The sequence below is a fragment of the Musa acuminata genome, chromosome BXJ1-5 (assembly GCF_036884655.1).
Source record: "Musa acuminata AAA Group cultivar baxijiao chromosome BXJ1-5, Cavendish_Baxijiao_AAA, whole genome shotgun sequence".
In the NCBI taxonomy this organism is placed as follows: Eukaryota; Viridiplantae; Streptophyta; class Magnoliopsida; order Zingiberales; family Musaceae; genus Musa; species Musa acuminata.
Window position 1 is genome coordinate 10,582,671 of NC_088331.1, and position 20,937 is coordinate 10,603,607.

Below are 20,937 nucleotides of genomic sequence, written 5' to 3' on the forward strand. Positions count from 1 at the left end.
TCTTATCATCATGTATAACTTAAAATCTCATGCATAAAATTGTCAATCATGGTATCAAAATATTTAATATTACATCATTATGTATTTCTTCAAACCAAACATGACTTTATTTAATCAAAATCAAGAAATAACAATGGAAATCAACGTGATACACATTATTACTTCTTTACCACATATAGCATAATTTCATATTTTCAATCAAAATTATTTTGTTTGTTTATCATAAAATATATATTTTTCATGATTATTTTCAAAACTACTAGCATGATCATAATTTTTGTATTTTTATTTTATTATTTAAACATGTAATTTTTAAGAAAATTAATTCTATACTAAAAAAAAGAAAATGCATTATGGGAAGCATTATGTAATTTTGAAATAAATTAAGGGGGTTTTGATTACCTCATCGTTAAATGCGTTTAAGGCGTAGTTTGTCACCTCGCCTTTGTTGATTTTCTCATCGTCTTTGGAGGAGCTCGATTCATCCCCCCCTTTGTGTTCTTCTTGCATTCAAAGCAAGTAGGTTCATTCTTTTTAAGTTTATTTTTGTTCTTCAATTCTCGCTTTATTAATTTTTTAAATTTATTAGTGAGTAGTTCTTGTTCACCATCACTTGAGCTTATGCTCGAGTGGTCTTCAAATGTTCTATGTCCCAAATCTTTCCTGTTCTTTGGAAGATGATTTTGTACATCATATTCATCATGTGCATTGTGCACCATTTTATATGTCATAAATGAACAGATTAGTTCTTTAAGTAAAAAAATATTTAAATCTTTTGTTTCTTGTATTGACGTTACTTTTGACTCCAAAGCTTTAGAAAGTGATCGTAAAACTTTACTAACAAGTTCAAAATTCGAGAAACATTTGCCAAGAGCTTTTAAACCATTGACGATATCCGTAAAACGGGTGTATATGTCAACAATGGTTTCGCTCGGGTTCATTCGAAAAAGCTCGAAATCATGCATTAAAAAGTTGATTTTCGAATCTTTAACTCTAGAAGTGCCTTCGTATGTGATTTCAAGAGTTTGCCAAATATTAAAAGTTGTTTCGCACGTAAAAATCTGATTGAACTCATTTTTATCCAAAACACAAAATAAGGCATTCATAGCCTTTGCGTTTAAAGAAAAATACTTCTTCTCCAAATCTGATCATTCGTTCATCTAAACTTAGAGGGAAGTTGAAAACTGTTTTCAATAATATTTCATAAATCCAAATTCATAGAAATCAAGAAAACTCTCATTCGAGTTTTCCAATAAGTGTAGTCCAATCCGTTAAACAACGGTGGACGAACAACCGAGAAACCCTCTCGAAAGCCATGAAGAGCCATTTCTCTCGGGAGTAAATCCGAAATGAGAAATACCGAGCTATGATACCAATTGTTAGGATCAAGAGCACTAAGAGGAGGTTTGTAGTAACGGTGATTCAGATTTCTATCTTAACGCCGATTCGGAAAATACTTAACTATGAAATACGTTCATAAATGAGCAGAAGGCAGTAAGCTACTGAGGAGGTTTGCAGTAAAGATAAGATGCTCAAAGTAAATGCAAACCGAGATTTAGAGTGGTTCGGTCAATCTTGACCTACATCCACTTTTGGCTTCCTCCACCGACGAGGTCACCGACGTCCACTATAGGCCTTCCTTCAATAGGCGAAGGCCAACCACCCTTTTATAGTTTCACTCCTTTTGATAGGCTTAAGAGACAACCCTTACAGAAATTTCTCTCCTCTCTTGAAAGATCAAAACTTGAAAGAAAAGAGGGAGGAGAACTTCTAAATTTTACAACACTTTTGAGCTCTAAAATCACAGAGTAAGATCAAGCTTTCGGTGCCCTTTCATGCAGGAAAGGGTGGGGTATATATAGGCCCCAAACTAGTTTGAATTTGGAGCTCAAAAATATCTTTTCCCGGATTTTCGGGGTCCTGGCGGTACTACCTCCTGACTGAGGCGATACAACCACCTGGCAGCTTGGAGACTGAGCCTCTGGGCAGTGCCACTGCCTGATAGGGGCGATTGCATCGCCTGGCAGAGCTCGGAGACCGAGCTCAGGTGGTTCCACCGCCTAGTCTCGCTCGGAGACTGAGCCTAGGCGGTGCCACCGCTTGACCTGGGCGGTTGCACCGCCCAGCTTTCTTGGGAGACTATCTCCTGGGCAGTGCCACCGCCTAGTAGGAATTCTGGTCTGAATGAGTTGATCCATTCGACCCAATTTGGATCTATCAAGGGCCCAATTGCCCCCAGATTAAGTTAATGGGATCACCTCTTATTCCTAACTTAATCTACATGCTAACTACGATATTTCTTAAGACATTTACTGCAACTTGCTCTGACACGTCAATCGCTTCTTCCGGCGAACTTCCGACGAACATCCGATGAACCTTTGGCGATGCTCCGACGGACTTCCGGCAAACTCCTGAACTTGTGACGATCCACTTGGCGAGTTCCGACGAGCTTCTTTGGCAAGCTCCTGAACTTCTCGGATTTGTTCTCGTAGAACCTCTGACGATCGTCCGGACTTCCGTCGAACTCTCGAACTCCCAACGTGATCATGGTCTTGACTCCGACGCAACTCTTGCTGCATGTCTTACTTCCATCGTAATTAATCCTGCACACTTAAAACAAAACTTCGATCGAGACAATTAATCCTAAGCAATTAACCAAGTTGTCCGGCATGTCATTGGTCCCTCGACGCTTTGTCCGATTATTCGGCGCATCGTCCTCTCCTACGGCCTATTACTCTATCGGCCAATTGACTCCACAACTCCGATATCCTTGGTACAACACTCGCTCTTCTTGGCCCGATGCCCGAGTCCATGGCCCGAAGCCTTCTATCGATACGTCGACCGATCCATCGGCCCGACGTCCAATCTTCTGACATGTTCCTCCGGCACAATATGGTTTTTTCTGCTTTAATTATCTCATCCTGATCGAAGCATCCTGCGTCACTCAAAACGAAGATTAAAACATAAACACATATCAAGTGGTTTCATCATCAAAATACGAGATTCAACAGACTTGGTAGTCTTTATGAGGATATTTAAGGCTTATGTGAAGAGGGTCATTATTAACACAGGCAGCTCTATCGATATTCACTACTTTGATGCTTTTTAAAAGTTTGGGCTCTCGACTAACGATCTCACCCCTATGATTATTTCACTAACGAGATGTGCTAGAGACTCTGTCTCCTCTCTCAAGATTATAAGCTTTCATGTCACTTTTGGGGATGAGCCCTACTCTAAAACAATGATAACCAAAATTATGATAGCAGACATCCCTTTGGTGTACAACATGATCATAGGTCGATCCATGCTCAACAGGGTGAGAGTAGTGGTGCCAACCTATCACATGATGATGAAATTTTCAATAAGGATTAGTGTCGGAGAACTAAGAAATAACTCGAGGGAGTCATACCAGTACTATCTAACAATAGAATCCCTACTAAAGAATGCCTAGCCCGAGGCACCGTCAATGGACCCTCGACATTTCGCCAAGTCCCTCCCACATCCAGAGTCAATGGAGTCCCTGATCGAGGCACCCTTATATAATACTCATCACGATTAAGTCGTTAAGGTTAGGGCAACACTTCTCGAAAAGAACGTCGAGGTGTTTATATAGTCACTAAGAGACATTCTTGGAATCGACACGAACATGGCCCAACACCACATGAACATCTCTTCCAAGACTTAGCCGGTGAAGCAAATGCTAGTCATATGTGCCCTACAAGCTAATCACGTGAGTGATGACATATGTGACACGACACACATATTTTTTATTTATTATTATTTATTAATTTTTTATCATTTTATCTTATATGTTGCATATGTTATGATGTCCATGGATTTGTACAATATGAATCAGATCATGATGAGATCATGATAATGAGACTGATTCACCTTTAAACACAGACCATAAATAATCATAGTCGTACGTTATTCAAGAGGGGTGTCAAGATAATCAGATAGATTGGTGTGTTGTGTACTCATCCATATAGAGGCGATTGGTCTCATAGTTGCTCGTGCGGGGACACTAAAGATATAGTGCATATACTCATTAGAGAATGACTTAAAGCCTATCATGGTAAGAGGACTCAAAATTTGCCATGATAGAGGAAGGACTTGAAGCCTACTATGGTGGAAGGAGGACTCGAAATCTTCCATGGTGAAGGAATGACTCAAAATTTACTACGACAGAGGCATAGTCCAAATGTGCCCGAGGCATATAAGTCGAAAAAACTGGACCCTTGACAAGAGAAATCCGTCACGGAGGATACACATGCCAAAATGTGCTCAAGACACGTGAGTTAGGAAAACCTGACCCGCTTGAGAAGAAATCCACTATGATAGAGGCATATTTCAAAATATGCTTGAGATGCGAGTCAGAAAAACTCAACTCGCATAAAAAGAAATCTGTCATGGCGAAGGCACGATCCAAATGTGCCTGAGGTATGTGAGTCGAAAAACCCAACCCGCACTAAGAGAAATCCATCATGATGGAGGCACAGGCCAAAATGTGTCTAAAATGCATGACTTGGAAAATCTCGACCTATGCTAAGAGAAATCCGCTATAGCAAAAGCATAGAGCAAAATATGCACGAGACACACAAGTCGAGAAAACCCATCCCGCGTGAAGAGAAATCCACAACGATGGAGGCACAGACAAAAATGTGCTCGAGTTGTATAAGTCAGGAATACCCGAGCCGTGTGAGAAGAAAGCTACTATGGTAGAGGCATGGTTCAAATAAGTCCGAGGTGTATATTAGAAAAACCCGACCGGCACCAAGAGAAATCTATTATAACGAAAGCCCAAGACAAAATATGCCTTGAAGTGGGAAAACCATTCTGCATTAGAAGAAACTCGCTACGATGAAAGCATAGGCCAAAATGTGCTTGAGATGCGTGAGTCGAGAAATCCGACTCGCATCAAGAAAAAATCTACTATAGCGAAGCCCAGGGCAAAATGTGTCCAAGATGCTTAAGTCGGGAAAACTTATCCCACGCAAAGAGAAATATACCACAACGAAGTTGTAAAGCGATATGTGCCCAAGACATGTAAACTGAGAAAACCTGACTCAAGCTCGAAATGCGCAAATGGGTCTGTCAAATGGGTAAGTGATAGGAAATATATTATTCATTCGACATATAAGCACCACATGAAAGCCAAGAGAAACCTCCACTTATCTGCTTATGTATTATTCATTCGAATAATAGGGAATATATTATTCATTCGATAGGAAAAGGTCGGTCAACCTCCACTTATCTGCTTATGTGGATAAGAGTCCAAGACAAACCTTTCAAAGCTATCTCCCCCCTATGCCCAAGTGGACAAAATGCCAAGGGGGGAACAATAGAGTAGTTATATATTTTCCCCTCCAAGGTCAAGTATAAAAGCTGATCATGTATGAAACGTTATGGGACTTTCTTCCACAAAAAAAAAAAAAAAGCATACCCATTAAGTTCTTTAAATGTCATAGAGATCAAGTCAAAAAATTCTCCCAATATCAATCTTAATACAAATGATGCCGGGAGAGATCGACGCTTCAACCTTGGAGCCACCTCGATCACTCCTGCACCCTAATAAGTTTCAATTAATGGATATAATAAAAAATATAATTGTATATATAGATCTTATATTAATTATATTTTCCTTTTTATTTAATTAAATTAATTGTTTTCCTTTCAAAACAAGCGGAACCCTGCATGCCTCTTCTCAACAACCGTCACGGCGTTAATTACAACAGAAACCGGCATGTATGCTCTGCTTTCTTCCTCCACCGCCACCACTCTCACAGAACCAACCTCCTGCAAGAAGAAGAGCACGAGGAGGAGGAGAAATAACCTCCTTCGCAGCCAAAACCCGCGCCAACGACATGAAACCACCATCACCAGCCGCAGATCACCGCCACCCACTCCCCTCCTCCTCTCCCTCCCTGCAGCTCCCACCAGCCTCACCCGAGCCGAAGCCCTCGACCGCGTCCTCGACGACCTCGAGACCGCCCTCGCCCGCGGCGTCCCTCTCGACCCCTCCTTCTTCTCCTCCCTCCTCGAGACATGCGCCCAAATGCGCTCCCTCCGCCACGGCGCGCGCCTCCGCCTCCTCATCCCCGGCACCCTCCTCCGCCGCAGTGCCGCCCTCTCCTCCAAGCTCCTCCGTCTGTACGCTACTTGCGGCCAAGTAGAAGAAGCACACCGCATCTTCGATGAAATGCCGCAACGAAGCAAGACCGACGCGTTTCCTTGGAACTCGCTTATTTCGGGGTACACCGAGCTGGGCCTCCACGAGGATGCCATGGCTCTATACTATCAGATGGAGGAAGATGGCGTTGAGGCCGACGAGTACACCTTCCCCCGGGTTTTGAAGGCGTGCGCTGGAATCCGGTCAGTTCGCCACGGCGAGGCCGTCCACCGCCATGCAGTTCGCTCCGGATTCGGCAGTGACGTCTTCGTGCTCAACGCGCTCGTCGACATGTACTCCAAGTGCGGCGACATCCTGAAAGCGCGCAAGGCGTTCGACAATATAACCAAGCGGGATGCGGTGTCCTGGAATTCGATGCTTATGGGTTACATCCGGCATGGGCTTCTGCCGGAGGCGCTGAAACTTTTCAGAGGAATGGTTCGAGCTGAGATCGAACCTGACCCCATTACCATCTCGGGTATGTTATCAGGGCTCACCGGCACGAAGAAGCTCGGGCTTCAGATTCATAGCTGGGTCATCCGCCGGGGGCTCGAGTGGGATCTATCGGTCACGAACTCTCTGATCACAATGTACTCGGAGCAGAACAGACCGGACCTGGCGCGGTTGATCTTCGAGTCGATGCCGGAGAGGGATTTGATCTCATGGAACGCCATCATCAGCGCGCACCGCAGGGACCATCGCGTGCTCGCTATGTTTCGGCAGATGGAGGAGGACTCGGGGGTGCTACCGGACCGAGTCACGTTCGTGTCGTTGCTGTCGGCGTGCGGGAACCTGGGACTGGTAGAGGAGGGGAAAAGGTTGTTCGCCGAGATGGAGCAGAGGTACAAGATGAAGCCCGGGATGGAGCACTACGGGTGCATGGTGAACTTGTTGGGGAGAGCGGGGTACATTGATGAAGCTTACGAGCTCATATCGAAGCGGATGCCATTCGATGGGGGGCCGACGGTATGGGGGGCGCTGCTCTTTGCCTGTTCAGTGCACGGAGAAGTCAGCACAGCCGAGGTTGCAGCGGAGCGATTGTTTGAGCTGGAGCCCGACAACGAGCACAACTTCGAGCTTTTGATGATGATTTACCAGGACGCCGGAAGGAGGGAGGACGTAGACAGAGTGAGAAGAATGATGGAGGAGAGAGGACTGGAATCATCAGAATCTTCATTGTCGCTCAAGTAAGTATTTGTTGTTGTGTTCACTTGCTGTGAAACATATAAACTTCGACCTGCCATGCATTACCAAATCAGTTATAATTTTTAGTCACCTAATATTAGAATTCTTTTATTATTATTTTAATCTCGGTTTCACAATCAATGAGGACACAATTGCAGCAATAAGAACAAATAAAGATAATTATAGGTTTTCACACAATGCTGCTACCAGACAAGAAAAAGAAAAGATATCCTTGCAATAAAATTTCTTTATGTTACCACATGTACAATTTTAAACTAAAGCAGCTAACGGCAAGGAGTGTATCGAGTGGCAAAATAACAAAGTGAAGTAATATTATGGCTACTTTGTAAGAGAAAAGGATCTTGATATAGTGAAATAAATTCTTAAGTACTTTGGAGATTGGAGAAAATGAAAAGAAACTAGTGTTTCCTATCAATACCGATACACAGACCCTCAACTTAAGGGTAAGAGTTTCAATGTCAAAATTTTACAATGGCTAATGAACAATTTCCTTATGCAAATTAAACATCAGTTAAATATAATTAAGGATTGGTAAATAAATCAGCATCTACATGTGTGATGCATGTATACTAGAACTCTAGGGTTCTCTCACTCTCAAAATCCACTAGTTCAGATGCCATTTGGTTCCGATCACGTCTGTGCTTAGATATGGAATTTGTGTCTCGAGAAGTTATTGTGGAAAAAGGAAGTCTCATCCAATCATAACTCATCTTTTTCATGATTGTTCTGCGGACCATCAGGCGGCAGTGATGTTGAAGTAACTGGTTCATTGGAGTCAACCTCTTCACCTAAAATTCTTGCAGTTAATTGTCGTGCCTCCACATCTAAATCAACCCACTCAGGAACTATTCTCCTAGCGCCCTATATCACAATAGCACCAGGATAAGAAAAAGGAACTGACGGGTGAATCTATAAACTTATTAAATTTGCTAAATTACTAACCTGTAGCTTTGGCTCCTTTGTCATTGGATTGTTACAGAGATCAATTGTCTTTGCCTTTGCCTTTGTTGCATTTCCGCACCAAGATTCACACCATAGCCATTCTTGGGGAAGAGAGAATATGGGCACTGTGTGCTGAGCATAGTTTGGAAGATCCTAGAAAAATCCAGAGGTAAATGATGTCTAAGTTGGTATCAAGCTAATCAGAAACATAATCATATATAAGGGAAGAGACTGGCCCAGCACAGGGTTTTGGTTAAGCATTCTTGCAAGCGGAGGTTGTTTATAGGAGTATCTGAAAGCTAGTTTACAACTTTACATTAAAGATGGACTATGGTGTTTAACATGACCTTGCATAGATAATTTAAAACCTTATATTCAGCAAATACTGGAGGCAAAGAGGGATTGCAATTTCTGTTCACCATGTAACTTGTTACTTTGGTCATGTGTCATGTGCATATATGGATGTGATGGATGTCTCATAACCAACTTCCATCACTAATTATAACCCCACCAAAATAACATTCAGTAGCATATTGTGCTGATACACGTTATGATATTTATAAAGAAAAAGTCATATAATGGCATTCATTAAAGCACAATATATGTTTTATACATCATAAGTCAGTATGGAAACAAGTCCAAAAAGTTTTCACTGAGATGCAGATGTTGATATTTTCCTCACTGCCCCAAAAAGACGAGATCCACCAATTCAAATTAGTAACAGTACGAAAGGTAAATGAAGATCTTGAAGACTAGGATTTGAAGGTTCTTAGTTTGACTAGGGCCTTGTTGATATTTTCCTCACTAGACCTCAATGATGGGAGCAAATAGCCACCTCAAATGGTTAGGATAATGGTATAATTTATTGCTTAAACAAACTCATTGACCTTCTTAGTCATTGAGGTATTTGATTCTAGCGGTACACTTAAATACCCACTCTAATCAAATACCAAATCTCAACAAAATTGTAGCAAGCTTTAGTTAAAGCTGAGAATTTTATCATTACTTCTAACAATTCCACTGATGAAATAGAAGAAAACATTGTGAGACTTCTTTTGAGTATAAGATTCTTTTCTTCAAGACGAACAAGCCCATAAAAGGAACATGTCTTCCAAGGTGGATAATATGGAAACACTTTGAGAGCTTAACTTATGTTTGTTTTATCAGTCCAATCGGTGCAATCTTATCTCAGAATGCAGAATTTTGATGATCTTCAACAAAATAATTTGGATATAACTAATCTAGAATAAATATTCAAAGGAAATAAATGATAACATAGCCAAAAGATTACCTGATCAAGATTAGAAAGACTGTTAGGATCTTTGCTAAGAGTTTCATAGTATACTCTTAGGGTATCTCCAGCAGCAGTTTGGCGGAATTTCATCAAATCAACAACATATAAAGCACTGTAGGGCCATCATAAATTGATCAGATAAACTACAAAAAGAGGAGTACTTGGACTGAAATAAAGATACAGGATGGACATGAAATATAAGTTACCTAATGTGATAAGGCTTTCCCTGTAAATGGTCCTTCCAGAAACCCTTTAACAAGTTACAACCATATAAGAAATTAATTAATAAAATAGCCATATCTTTTTCTTAAAAGAAAATTGTTTATCAAATTATCGGATATAACAACTAGCAAGATGGCACCAACTTGTCTCCAAAAGCGATATCCATCCATCTCCTTGTTATTGTCACAAAATGGTGTATATGCAAGAGCTCGTCCTTTTAGATCCATGTCATAGAGATCTCCCATATCTGCCCTTACAATTTGATCTGCATCTACGAAAATTACCTGAATGCAATGTTGCCAGAGGATTCCAATAACTTAGTAAGGGAATAGACCATAATAATAAAAGCACTTAAATATTTGATGCAGAAACTAAAGAATTTGCAATAGACACCTTTCTAAGTGAAAGTGGAAAAATAACATCAAGAAATAAAATTTTGTAAGCCCAGATTATCCGTTGCTTCTCTTTCTGTTTATGAAGCCATGTTGGCCACTTGTATGTAATGAGCTCATATTGGAAACCATACTCTTGAGCCATGTGAGGTATGACATCCTGCATAAGAAATTGATATTGTTAGTTTGTTACCAATACTATAAATAATTTAGGTTTTGTATTTGAACTGCACAAGAACAAAAAGAAAGAAAAAAGAAAACAAACACAAACTTACTTTAAACTGAGGAGAAAGATAGTTTTTAATAAACCAAAATTTTACTGGCCTTTGAGTGTTCTTAAGAACACTCAGAATCATGATCTTGAGGAAGCGCTCGTACCTAGAAAAAAAAAAGTGAAAATGATTGTGATAAACAAATGTAATAAGAGCATTTTACCTAAAATTTCATAGCTCATGAAAGCAAACATACTTCTTCCTAAGAGAATTGTCAATGATTGAAAAATGTGTTCCATTTGTATTACCCTCTCAACAGTTGTAAATAGAACAACCAAACAACCATTGTATAGATACTATATAGAAAGTAGCAAAACAAGAATGGATACAGAATTTTCAGGTACAAGTTTGTTCAAAAACAAGTCCAGGTTTCTCAACAAAAAAAAAAAAGCAAAATGCAATGTGAAGCTAAGATGGAAATTTTTGCTTGATACGAGCCTATATATACACTCAATAAACCACAACCTAGTGGTCATGAATTGAAGATAAGCATCGGAAATAAAAATTGGTCAAAACCATAATGACTCCTCATATACATGAATATATACTCTTCTGAATTTTAGTATGTGGTCCATAACCAGTTTTTAACCTAGAAAAGCTTTGAAATTCCTTGAAGCAACATCTAGCATCATAGCAACAAGCTCACAAGAAATGGTGTCCATTAATAAAGTAGAAAGATTGGGTAATAGATGCCATATTCTAGATTCAGCAAAAGGTGGGGAAATGCCATATTCCATTGGGATTTGTTATAAATCTGACAGTGCGACCTTGAGATATTTTATATGCTCATGCAGGCAAGATAAGTCTTCCTATGTTTGGATGTAACAAAAAGAATAAAATTTCTTTGGCAGTACTGAATTCTATCTATATTTGAACAGCAGATATATATATATATATATATATATATATATATATATATATATATATATATATATATATATAATTATAATCATGTACTTACAGATGTCCAGAAGCAATTGAAAATATATTTATTGTCTCTCCTTGCCTTCCAGCCTTCTTGTGATCCTGAGAAGAAAATTCACAACATTGTTGATATAGCTTAATGTTGTTGAAGTACAGCTTATAGTGAACACAATATACAAAAAAGAATCCAAGTCGCATAAAAGGGGGCTATAAGACAGACACATTGAACAAAATTATATCATTGAGCTCAAGGGCATCAAAGATCTTGTGAGAAAATTACTATAAGTGTTGTGAAAGATGCTATGCACTAACAGGCGTCGATGCCTGAGGTCACCCAAACAAAGCAAGGCACTCATCAATATAAAAATTATCAAAAATATAATTAAAGAGAAATATAATAATTAAAATAAAAATTAGACAATTCATGTATTTCGTAGCATTCAATATTTAAAATATCCCTACTAATAAGATAGACAAGGTGGGCTGCCGGAGGCCCTAAGCAAAAGCAAAGAGGATAGAGGGTGGTCGAAAGAAGAAGAGAAAGAGGAAGAACGAAAAGAAAGAAGGTAGCCCAAAGTTAAAGGCCTACAAACAGAGTCAAGTAGATAGACAAAAAAAATCCAGAGACCAATCTACTTAAGGGGAACCAATCAGTCCCCAAGGGGAGGTGGTGGCGACAGCTAGGGAAGGAAGAAGGGAAGGGAAAGAGAGAGAGAGAGAGAGAGAGAGAGAGGTGTGTTCAGTGGCTGCTGGGAAGGAGAGAGAAGAGAGAGGGAGGTACTGCTAAAGTGGGGAGCTACCAATCATTGACAAGAAGCAGGTGGCAACTCAAGGAGAAGCAGTGTTCTGCTCCCTGGTCGTAATATAGGTTTTGCTGCAAAGAAGTGATCGCGGGATCAGTCATCACAAGTTGGGGGGGAAGGAGGAGCTATGAGCGCAGGTGGCAATGACAAGGAGTTGTGCACGCAAGCAGTGGTGAGGAGCTATGTGTAGTCACTGGCTTGGTTGAACTGAATCAATTAATTCAGGGTCAACTCAAGCTCAATCATATCGATTTGGTGGGCCGCCAGCCTAAGCAGCACCCAATTAAATTTGCCAGCCTGAAGATTTTGGAGGTGCTTGGACCTTGCCAGGGCTCGGGCACTTAGGCATGCGCTCCAAAATTAGTATAAAATAAAGCAAGAAACCTGCCTAATAGATGATACACGCTGTAAAATTATATAGTGAAATGTTGTATAACCAACAAGCAAGATAAGCTCAAAAGAACAAGCAAGATAAAGCATAAAATACAAAGAAGACAAGATAAGAGCACAATAAACCAGTTATAGTATCTGACCATCATCGGTAACAGCAAACTGAGGAAAGAAAACCTTACAAGTCTATTCTCTCCCTTCCTTGACAACCCACCGCTGCCAATCATTTCTGATGCCCATTTTAATATATTTGTATTCCAACTATTTTGACCTTCCTGTAGATAGTTGACATCATAAAGTGCATTATAAATTTACAGTGTAAGTTAAGATGGTATTAAGTATTAAGACCACATACTTTTCTCTTTTCCAGCAGTTGATCATCAGAAGCATTCAAAAGTTCCTCATGTTCCTTCCCCCTCTTCTTAGCTACTTCCAAGTGTACAAGTTTACCCCTTAAATCATTTATGGTAATGAGTTTTGCAGATCGATTTCCTGGACTTCCATCTCCACTTTCTTTGAGTGCATAGAGGTCTGCACTTCGACCAGGAGCAAGCTGTAGATACCATACCCCAGGGGAAACTTTCATTTGCCAGTACCCTAAATTGGCCATAACAAGTGTATCTACTAAGTGAGGCCCTCTCTGGGTACCAAGAATCAACTGAAGCCCACGAGGTGGATCATGGTCCTTCTCAGCACAATGCCCTACAAGACAATGTTTTGTTTACTGGAAACCCCTTAAAAAATGTAATGTTTTAATAGTAAGGACAGCTATACCTGTCAAAAGAAGAGCTTCAAGTTCAAACACAGCCTGCAATGTCCTCAAATCGCCCAAGTTCTCCAGAAGAATATTGTCTAAGTCATGGCTAAAGAAACGAAAAAACTATATAACAAATTGAAGGAAAAAGAAAGTATGTATTTTGATGCATAATTGTAGATTGATAAAAGGAACAACAACGGAAACAAGATAAGATCAAAAACAATATGACCGGCAAGCAACATACATGGCAACAACTGGCTCAACAAGCCACGGCTCAGGGACGTCAAGATTCATAGTGAGAGTCTTTGATAGTGGCATATTTGAAAAGAATGCCTTGGGGCCATTTACTGAATAATCAACATTGCTGAAATCATCCAATGAAGGGACCACAAATCGATAGTAGTTTTTCAAAGGGAGATCTGCAAGAGAACTCTGCATAAAATACAATACGCACATAAGGTCCTGTACAATGTACTCCTATGTAAATGCACTTTCATAGGACCAAATAGATGCAATACATACGAGCTAGAAATATAGATATTTAAACAAGAAATAAAATCAACAGATTGGTGTGGTGATTGACATTATTCATAAATGGTTAGACGAATTCACACATGAATATACAATAAGTAGAACGGAGAGCATTCAGACAGAAAAAGTTCTAGTAGAGCATGAAATACCTTTTATTTAAACTTGCTACCATCACCTATCTGAACTTTATCTTGAAAATACAATGTGACCGTTTTCCATATGTACTTAAAAAATGGGTCGAATTATGTCTAATAGCCTGTTAATATATAGCTTAGATTTTAGAGTTTTTAGACACATACACAAATTTCACTCTTATTTCTAGGATGGTTGTGACTTGTGATTATAACCTGAAAGAAAACTTTTATAAAGAACTAGGCTGGCAAATAAGTACATCTCAAACTTTCTGAAGGACGAAATAGCTTAATGAATACCAAACCTTCTCTGAAAATAGAACTTATGCCATCAGATTCATAAAGCAAGGACCGCATAGCGAACTCCAACATACCACAAAACACAAAATCGTTACTCAGATACAAAAAGCCAAGCCAACTTGTGACCACAAACCTTGAATTTGTTTACCAGGAGTACATGCATATAACAATTTTCACACATATGACAATTTTTTACGCTTTCAAGCCTATCTCAAATTTCACACTATTATATGGCATTTCCTTGAACTTTCAAGAATATATCAAATTTCATAACCAAGTTCCAAATAACTTCTACATTGATAAAAGAATATGATAATCATAATGCTTATTTTTTAAGACAATACACAAAACTAACATGTGATTTGCAAATTACCACAGTCAATATACTTTGAAATTAATACAATCACTATGAGGTATCTAATCAGAATTTTATATATATAAATGCCTACCAATTTCTATGTTAAACAACTGTCAGGATTTTCCATATGCTAATAATTAGCATTTCTGTATAAAAATAATACATAGACATTGAGGTTTATGTGCAGTGGAACACTCTTACATGAGCCCTTGAGCTAGGCTAAAGTCAAGTAGTCAACTATGCCAGAAACTGTTCAAAATCAACCAAAGTTCCAAAGTGAATTATAATTCGCTCATTTTGTCCATTTAAGATTATTTAACAGGGAAGCCAAGACAAAAGAAACATAAAAAAGAAAATTAGGAGTTAGGACTCTCTCTTTAAAATAGAGGAGGTGCTGATATTATTGTTATTTATTGCCAAATCATCCACTATTGGATAAACAAAGAAAAAAAACATGAGGAAAAGTGAGGACAAAGAGTGACCATCATCCTCCTAGGAAAAAAATGTCATAGCAAAGACAATTAGTATAATGAAACTCATGATTAATCACAAATTTCCATGGATGTCAAATATAGCTTTTAGTTCTCATTTTCATTTGCCTTATTTATTAGTTCACTTTCATGGTAATTACAGAAGCATCAAGATCAGAATGGATCCATCACCATCTCCAAAGCTGCAAATAGATTAGTTTGAAGATCTTGTACGATGTATATATAATCATCATTTTCTATGTTTTTTAATAATTATATATAATCATTTCTTTATAATTTTATATAGGTTTTTATCTTATACTTTTTGGTCTCATGTCACTAGATATTTTATGAAAAATATGATGGTAAAAAAAAATTTTAACAGGATTTTTCAATGATTTATTTATTTTTTTTGAATTTTGTTCTGGTTGATCTGGCCAATTCAATTGATCCCAAATCCCAATAATATATACTGGAATGCCCTAGTTAATCCTGATACAAATATCAAAAATCTAAACTAGAGCTTTCAATACATCAAAGTTGTTAACCACATAATGGTTTTATTGAATCAGTATACTAAGGTACTGCATAGCAAGGTTTTCAAACCAGTATTCATACTCATCAGAATTTTATTGAATCAGTATATGACATAATTCCACCTAAATGCCCCAACAAAAAACTAACTAATTGTTTAATATGTTTTCACCAAACTATACAGTCAAACGGTCTGGTACACCAACGGATTATGACGTGGTGCAAATCTTAAAACCATGAACATATGTAATTGTTTCTTTATTCCAGATACTGGTCCGACAAGTTATACATCCAAAACATGAACACAAAAGAAATTTTCGTAGCATTTAGCATTACTTTCACATGAAAATGAAAAAGAGGAACTTTTGATGACAGATAGTTTTACACATAACGGCATAAACTAATTGTTACAATACAGATGTATCAGACAGTAAAAAACAATTGGCTATTTAGGAACCTAATTTGTTCACAGGTTCTGGAGCTTGAATATTATATGAAACAGAACACAACATTAGAGCCAAGAACTTACAACTGGATTTAGGACTATTCTCATGCTTGGTCGAATGCAGTTCCATAGTATACGAAGAAGTGGAGAAAGCTTTTGTCCTGAAGGACTTAGAGGATCAATTACAGCATCAATATGTATGCTGGAGTTTCCAGTATTCAGATTGACAGCACTGAGAAAGAAATTAGGAATTAGAAAATATAATGATGTCTGACATTTAGTGAACTAAAAAACAAGAGACTTTACATCACTAAATGTCAGAAAAAGCTTTCCAAAATTAGGCAATAATCCAGAGTGGACCTATTTACATAAACGACAATGGGCAAAGAGAATCAATCTGTGGACATGAACACATGGATATCTATGGAGAAAGAGGTACAGGATTAGTGTACCATAATAAATTAATAATGACAAATGATCATCTGTAACTAGAAAGTCAAACAAGATAAAATGTGTATGGTACAAGTGCAACAACTTGAGGGTACTTCAGAATACAAAATCTGCAAAGACCATTTTCTTATATGCATATATATTAAGCATGCTTATCCTTTGCATTTTACAATGGCAACCAAGAAGCATGCTCCAAAAGACTGCCTTAACAGGAAGGTTAGAGTGGAGCACCTCTTTGCAACATTTTAAAAAATGGGCAAGCACCAAAATGGTCTCAAGCCCTCAAAGGCGCCTACCATAATCCTAAGCACCAAGAACCAATGAGACTTAAGAATCATTGCACCAGAAAGAAAATATCACAACTACAACAATGGCCCCCTTCTATGAACAAGGATCTTTCGTAAGAGTTATCCTGCAGTGTATAGATGATACATCAACATCTAGCACGAGATGACATGCATCTTAGTGCAATCAATGGACCAAATAGATAGGAATATTTTAATTCTTGCCCTATTGCTGCAAGTGTGATTGTCATCTCAATCTTTCTATCTGTATATAAACATAGAATATACAGATATGCACTGGATTTCAAAAAACAAAATTAAATAATGCTGGAAACAAGAAAAAAATGCCTATTTTATCCCCTTTTTTCAAACCTTTTCTGGTTATATGCAATCATGTTAGACAGCTATAAACTCAATTTCAGACCATAAAACAATAAATGAGATATAGAAGCCCTTAATTATGTGTACATGCAAGAATAACCCCTTAATTAATGGATAATTTCGTAATCAAGAAAAATGTACATGCTTGAATGAACCCTTAATCATCTCTAATCAGTCCTTAATTAGGTGTACGTGGAAGAGTTAACCCTTAATTATCCCTTAATTTCCTAATCATAAAAGAATAAACATTTTCCTCAACCTAATTATATAAAATTAACTTAGAGTTTAGGTATCAAATTACCTTGATTTGAAGATGATTTAGATCTGATCTTGAGATTTAAGCCCTTTTGGGATGCAAATCAACCTTCTTTCCTCGATTCTTTTGGAAGGCAGTTAGAGAGGTTCTAAGCCTTTTACCGAAGAAAACAAGAGATTGAGATTGAGAATGTAGTTGAGAAAGAGAGTGAGTGAGAGTGGCATAGGAGGTGAGGAAGGTAAAGGGGGTGTAACGCCCAAAAATTGAAATGGTTTCAATCACATCAATCCTGTTTGTTTGGTACAAAGCAACTCTTTTGCATCTAATGAGATCAATGGAGTGAAAGGATGAACTATACCTCCAAATTAATAAAAGGCCAATTTTTTACTAGTTAAAAAATCTATACAACCATTAATACTGCCAATAGGGCCAAATTGAAGTAAAGCCCATCCCCCACCCATCTCCCACCATGCAGACTAAAGAAAAAGTGGACGGCCCACTGACCTCACAGAATAACAAAGACCAAGTGTTGCGTGTTGAAAAGCAACAAACAAAAATTTTCATAATTTTTAAGTGATACAATATGAAAAATTAAAACCTTGGATGCAAACAATAATATTAATAGAAAGAACAATCTTTCAACATCATCATTATTTGTGAAGAATTGCAATGTTCATATTAGCCTCACCATACCTGTGATACTTTGGATGCAATATTTATTACAGTATTACATATTAGCTAATAATGAAAGCCTACATTTATATATGTGATACTTTGTAATGTTCTTTATTAATTGCATATGCATATTGTTTGGCCCTCTATTATGGATCATATAGGATGAATGTGTGTTATGTCATATTAATGTTTGGCTTACATTATATCAAGGTTTTGAATACTTGTCCGTATTGGCATAACGAGCTCTGCTCGGAACGATACGTACCGATATATACCGTCGGTATGCTAGGGCGTACCGATGGCACACCCTAAAATCTTAAAAATATCTTCACCTACCATGCTAGGGCGTACCAATGGTATGCCTCGGTAACGGTCGAAATCCGAGGTGGTACCGGTCGGTACGTCTCAGTATCGATTGGTACGTCTCGGTACCAGTCAAAACATTGGAATTGCCCGGTAGAGGATGGTCCGCGTACCGGTATTCTCTCGGACCGATACATACTGCTCATATCGAGCAGTACACATCGAAATTGAGAACCCTGATCATAGTATACTTTATGCAGACTATTCGTATTTCAGAAATTTTAATTTTTCCTTCTGTAGATCTATCATCATTTATCACTAAATATAAATACTTCTGTCTCTTTTTTATGTTTAAATTATTCTTTAAGCCAAAATGAATAGCAGTCCGACATGGTCGATTCACTCTGCTCGAGATCAGTTTCATATGTTGATCTTAATGCCTTGAGCCTTGGCAATAAATAAAACAAAAGACAATATACTAAAGCAGTGCACAAATATGAACTTAAAAATTGGTTTTGTTAAAGCAACCGAAAAATGTTATACACAATCCAACATAAATTTGTACCATGTTATCAACTATTAAGTGTAACTCTGATCCAACTTTTAGATAAGTGCAATAATTGCCAAGCCAAATTATAATCTAGAATCCCTAACAGACATGCAACATTGACTTCTATCTATTAGTTAGGGTTTTTCATTAGTTAGGTTAGGAAGAAGAGATCTCAGGTGACCAGCTAGCTATGCTTTACCAAACTGCATATATGAATGAACGATGGAACAAGTATTATCAATGTTGTAATTCTACAACGACGCATGCATAGCATGGGTCTGTAGCTAGTTTTTTATTGTACACTAATATCCCCATACCTGTAAAGTCAAAGTCACATTCTAGAATTCCTTTCTATACTTTTAGTAGCAAAAACAAAAAAAGGATAGCCAAACATCAGTCAAGACGGTGGTATGTTGTAAGAAAGCATCATTGCAGGTAAAACAAGTGAAAGCACATACCTATGTTTTGCATTCAAAATTTCAAAATGGGCCCTGTCAGAACTCCGTTCACGTGTAGACAGCAAAGAGGAAACTAACATGATAAGATCACTGTAAAATTTACTGCAAGTAGAGGAAATGGAGTAAGTGTATGTACTGGGAGTTTATGAATTGGAAAATATAAAAGCAATGGAGATTATTCCCAGGTATTACCAAAGTGAAAAATGAAATACAACAATATGAAAATGGAAGATTGAGAGTAAATCATGAAATTATGAATAAGTAAAAGACATAGTTCAAAGGGAGGATTACAATCTAATCTAGAAGAAATCTACGAAATACTCCATTCTTTTATAAAATATCATGCTAGAACATCATGACATTATTTGTTTCATTACAATAGATATCATACTTCTTCCTGTCTATCTAATTGTTCAACGATCTATGTAGTGTTGGAAGGATGGAAACTTATCTTTCGTCACCATGGCATTCAAATAAGATGTTATCCAATCTAAATGGCTTCCCAATTTAGTATGACCACTATTCCTTCAAACAACCAAATTTGTATTTCTAACAAACTGGTATTTTTCAAACAATACAAAACCGTGATAAACAGCCTCAATGCAGTGGCATACAGAACACTTGATTGATTTTGCTAGTCCAATTAAACATCAATTTCAAAGATACAGATGTACATTGAGATAATCATTGAAAAGCTAATTTGGGGCATATTAGCTCATTACTCTAACTGGACACAAGAATTGATATAGCCATCACAGATAAGATGTAATACTAGGTGTTAACCTAAACCCACTGAAAGTTGTTTCAGTGAGAAACTTACCCTCAGAATTCAGCCTCGCTGCTAATCTAGAAAACCTTTCTCAATAGAAGAAATTAAAGCATTGGTCTTCTTGTTGATCTAGGACAGAAACCCAGGACCTAATGGCTTCTAACAAGCATGAAGATCTTCCAAGGGTTCTTGGAGACGATTCATGATCTACCGAATCTTCCAAGGGTTCTGTGATGGATCCAACTCAATTAAGAAACTAGATCAAGCATTTATTACCCTTTACTCCTAAGATGGAGAATAACTCTGTCATCTAACACTTACAGGCCGACCAGCCTAATCAACTATATTTGTAAGGTATTCACAAAGTTCCTACTAACAAGTTCACTAAGCCCCTCATCCAACTCCTTTATCTGGTATAATTGGCTTTTCTGAAAGAATAGATGTTGCTGATTGTTTCAGATCAACAATCCACGTATGTGCAAGGAGTGGTGGATTTTGAGAAACTTTAATAAGTTATACTGAGATTTCATTCTCAACATCTTTAAAGCCAGAGGTAGCATCTCCAGTGTAGAGGGAACAACTATATCCACTGTGGGATATATGTATTGTTAGAACTCTCTGCATGCAGTTGACTAAATCTTTGGTTTGCTGGGCATTGTATAATGAGTCTA

The 20,937-nt window shown here is 38.0% G+C and overlaps 2 protein-coding genes across 2 annotated transcripts in view; one reads left to right on the forward strand and one right to left on the reverse strand.

The window, feature by feature from the left end:
- The first annotated feature begins 5,707 nt into the window (after positions 1-5,707).
- Positions 5,708-7,477, forward strand: LOC135673755 (pentatricopeptide repeat-containing protein At4g25270, chloroplastic-like). Its single transcript, XM_065183021.1, has one exon. The coding sequence runs from the start codon at positions 5,744-5,746 to the stop codon at positions 7,358-7,360; it is 1,617 nt and encodes a 538-aa protein (XP_065039093.1). The 5' UTR covers positions 5,708-5,743; the 3' UTR covers positions 7,361-7,477.
- A 239-nt stretch (positions 7,478-7,716) lies between these two features.
- LOC135673754 (UDP-glucose:glycoprotein glucosyltransferase-like) overlaps positions 7,717-20,937 on the reverse strand; it is a 34,122-nt gene continuing 20,901 nt past the window's right edge. The window contains exons 23-36 of the mRNA XM_065183020.1: positions 19,498-19,599; positions 16,225-16,372; positions 13,616-13,803; positions 13,389-13,477; positions 12,970-13,316; positions 12,797-12,889; positions 11,459-11,523; positions 10,501-10,603; positions 10,227-10,385; positions 9,977-10,117; positions 9,818-9,861; positions 9,609-9,723; positions 8,318-8,470; positions 7,717-8,236 (exon numbers count right to left, since the gene is read on the reverse strand). Of these exons, the coding sequence (XP_065039092.1) occupies positions 8,075-8,236; positions 8,318-8,470; positions 9,609-9,723; positions 9,818-9,861; positions 9,977-10,117; positions 10,227-10,385; positions 10,501-10,603; positions 11,459-11,523; positions 12,797-12,889; positions 12,970-13,316; positions 13,389-13,477; positions 13,616-13,803; positions 16,225-16,372; positions 19,498-19,599 (1,909 nt within the window). The 3' untranslated portion in view covers positions 7,717-8,074. The remainder of the gene's footprint in view (positions 8,237-8,317; positions 8,471-9,608; positions 9,724-9,817; positions 9,862-9,976; positions 10,118-10,226; positions 10,386-10,500; positions 10,604-11,458; positions 11,524-12,796; positions 12,890-12,969; positions 13,317-13,388; positions 13,478-13,615; positions 13,804-16,224; positions 16,373-19,497; positions 19,600-20,937) is intronic.

What these genes read in the sequence shown, in the direction of transcription:
- LOC135673755 (XM_065183021.1), top strand. Translation starts at nt 5,744, where the DNA reads ATGTATGCTCTGCTTTCTTCCTCCACCGCCACCACTCTCACAGAACCA.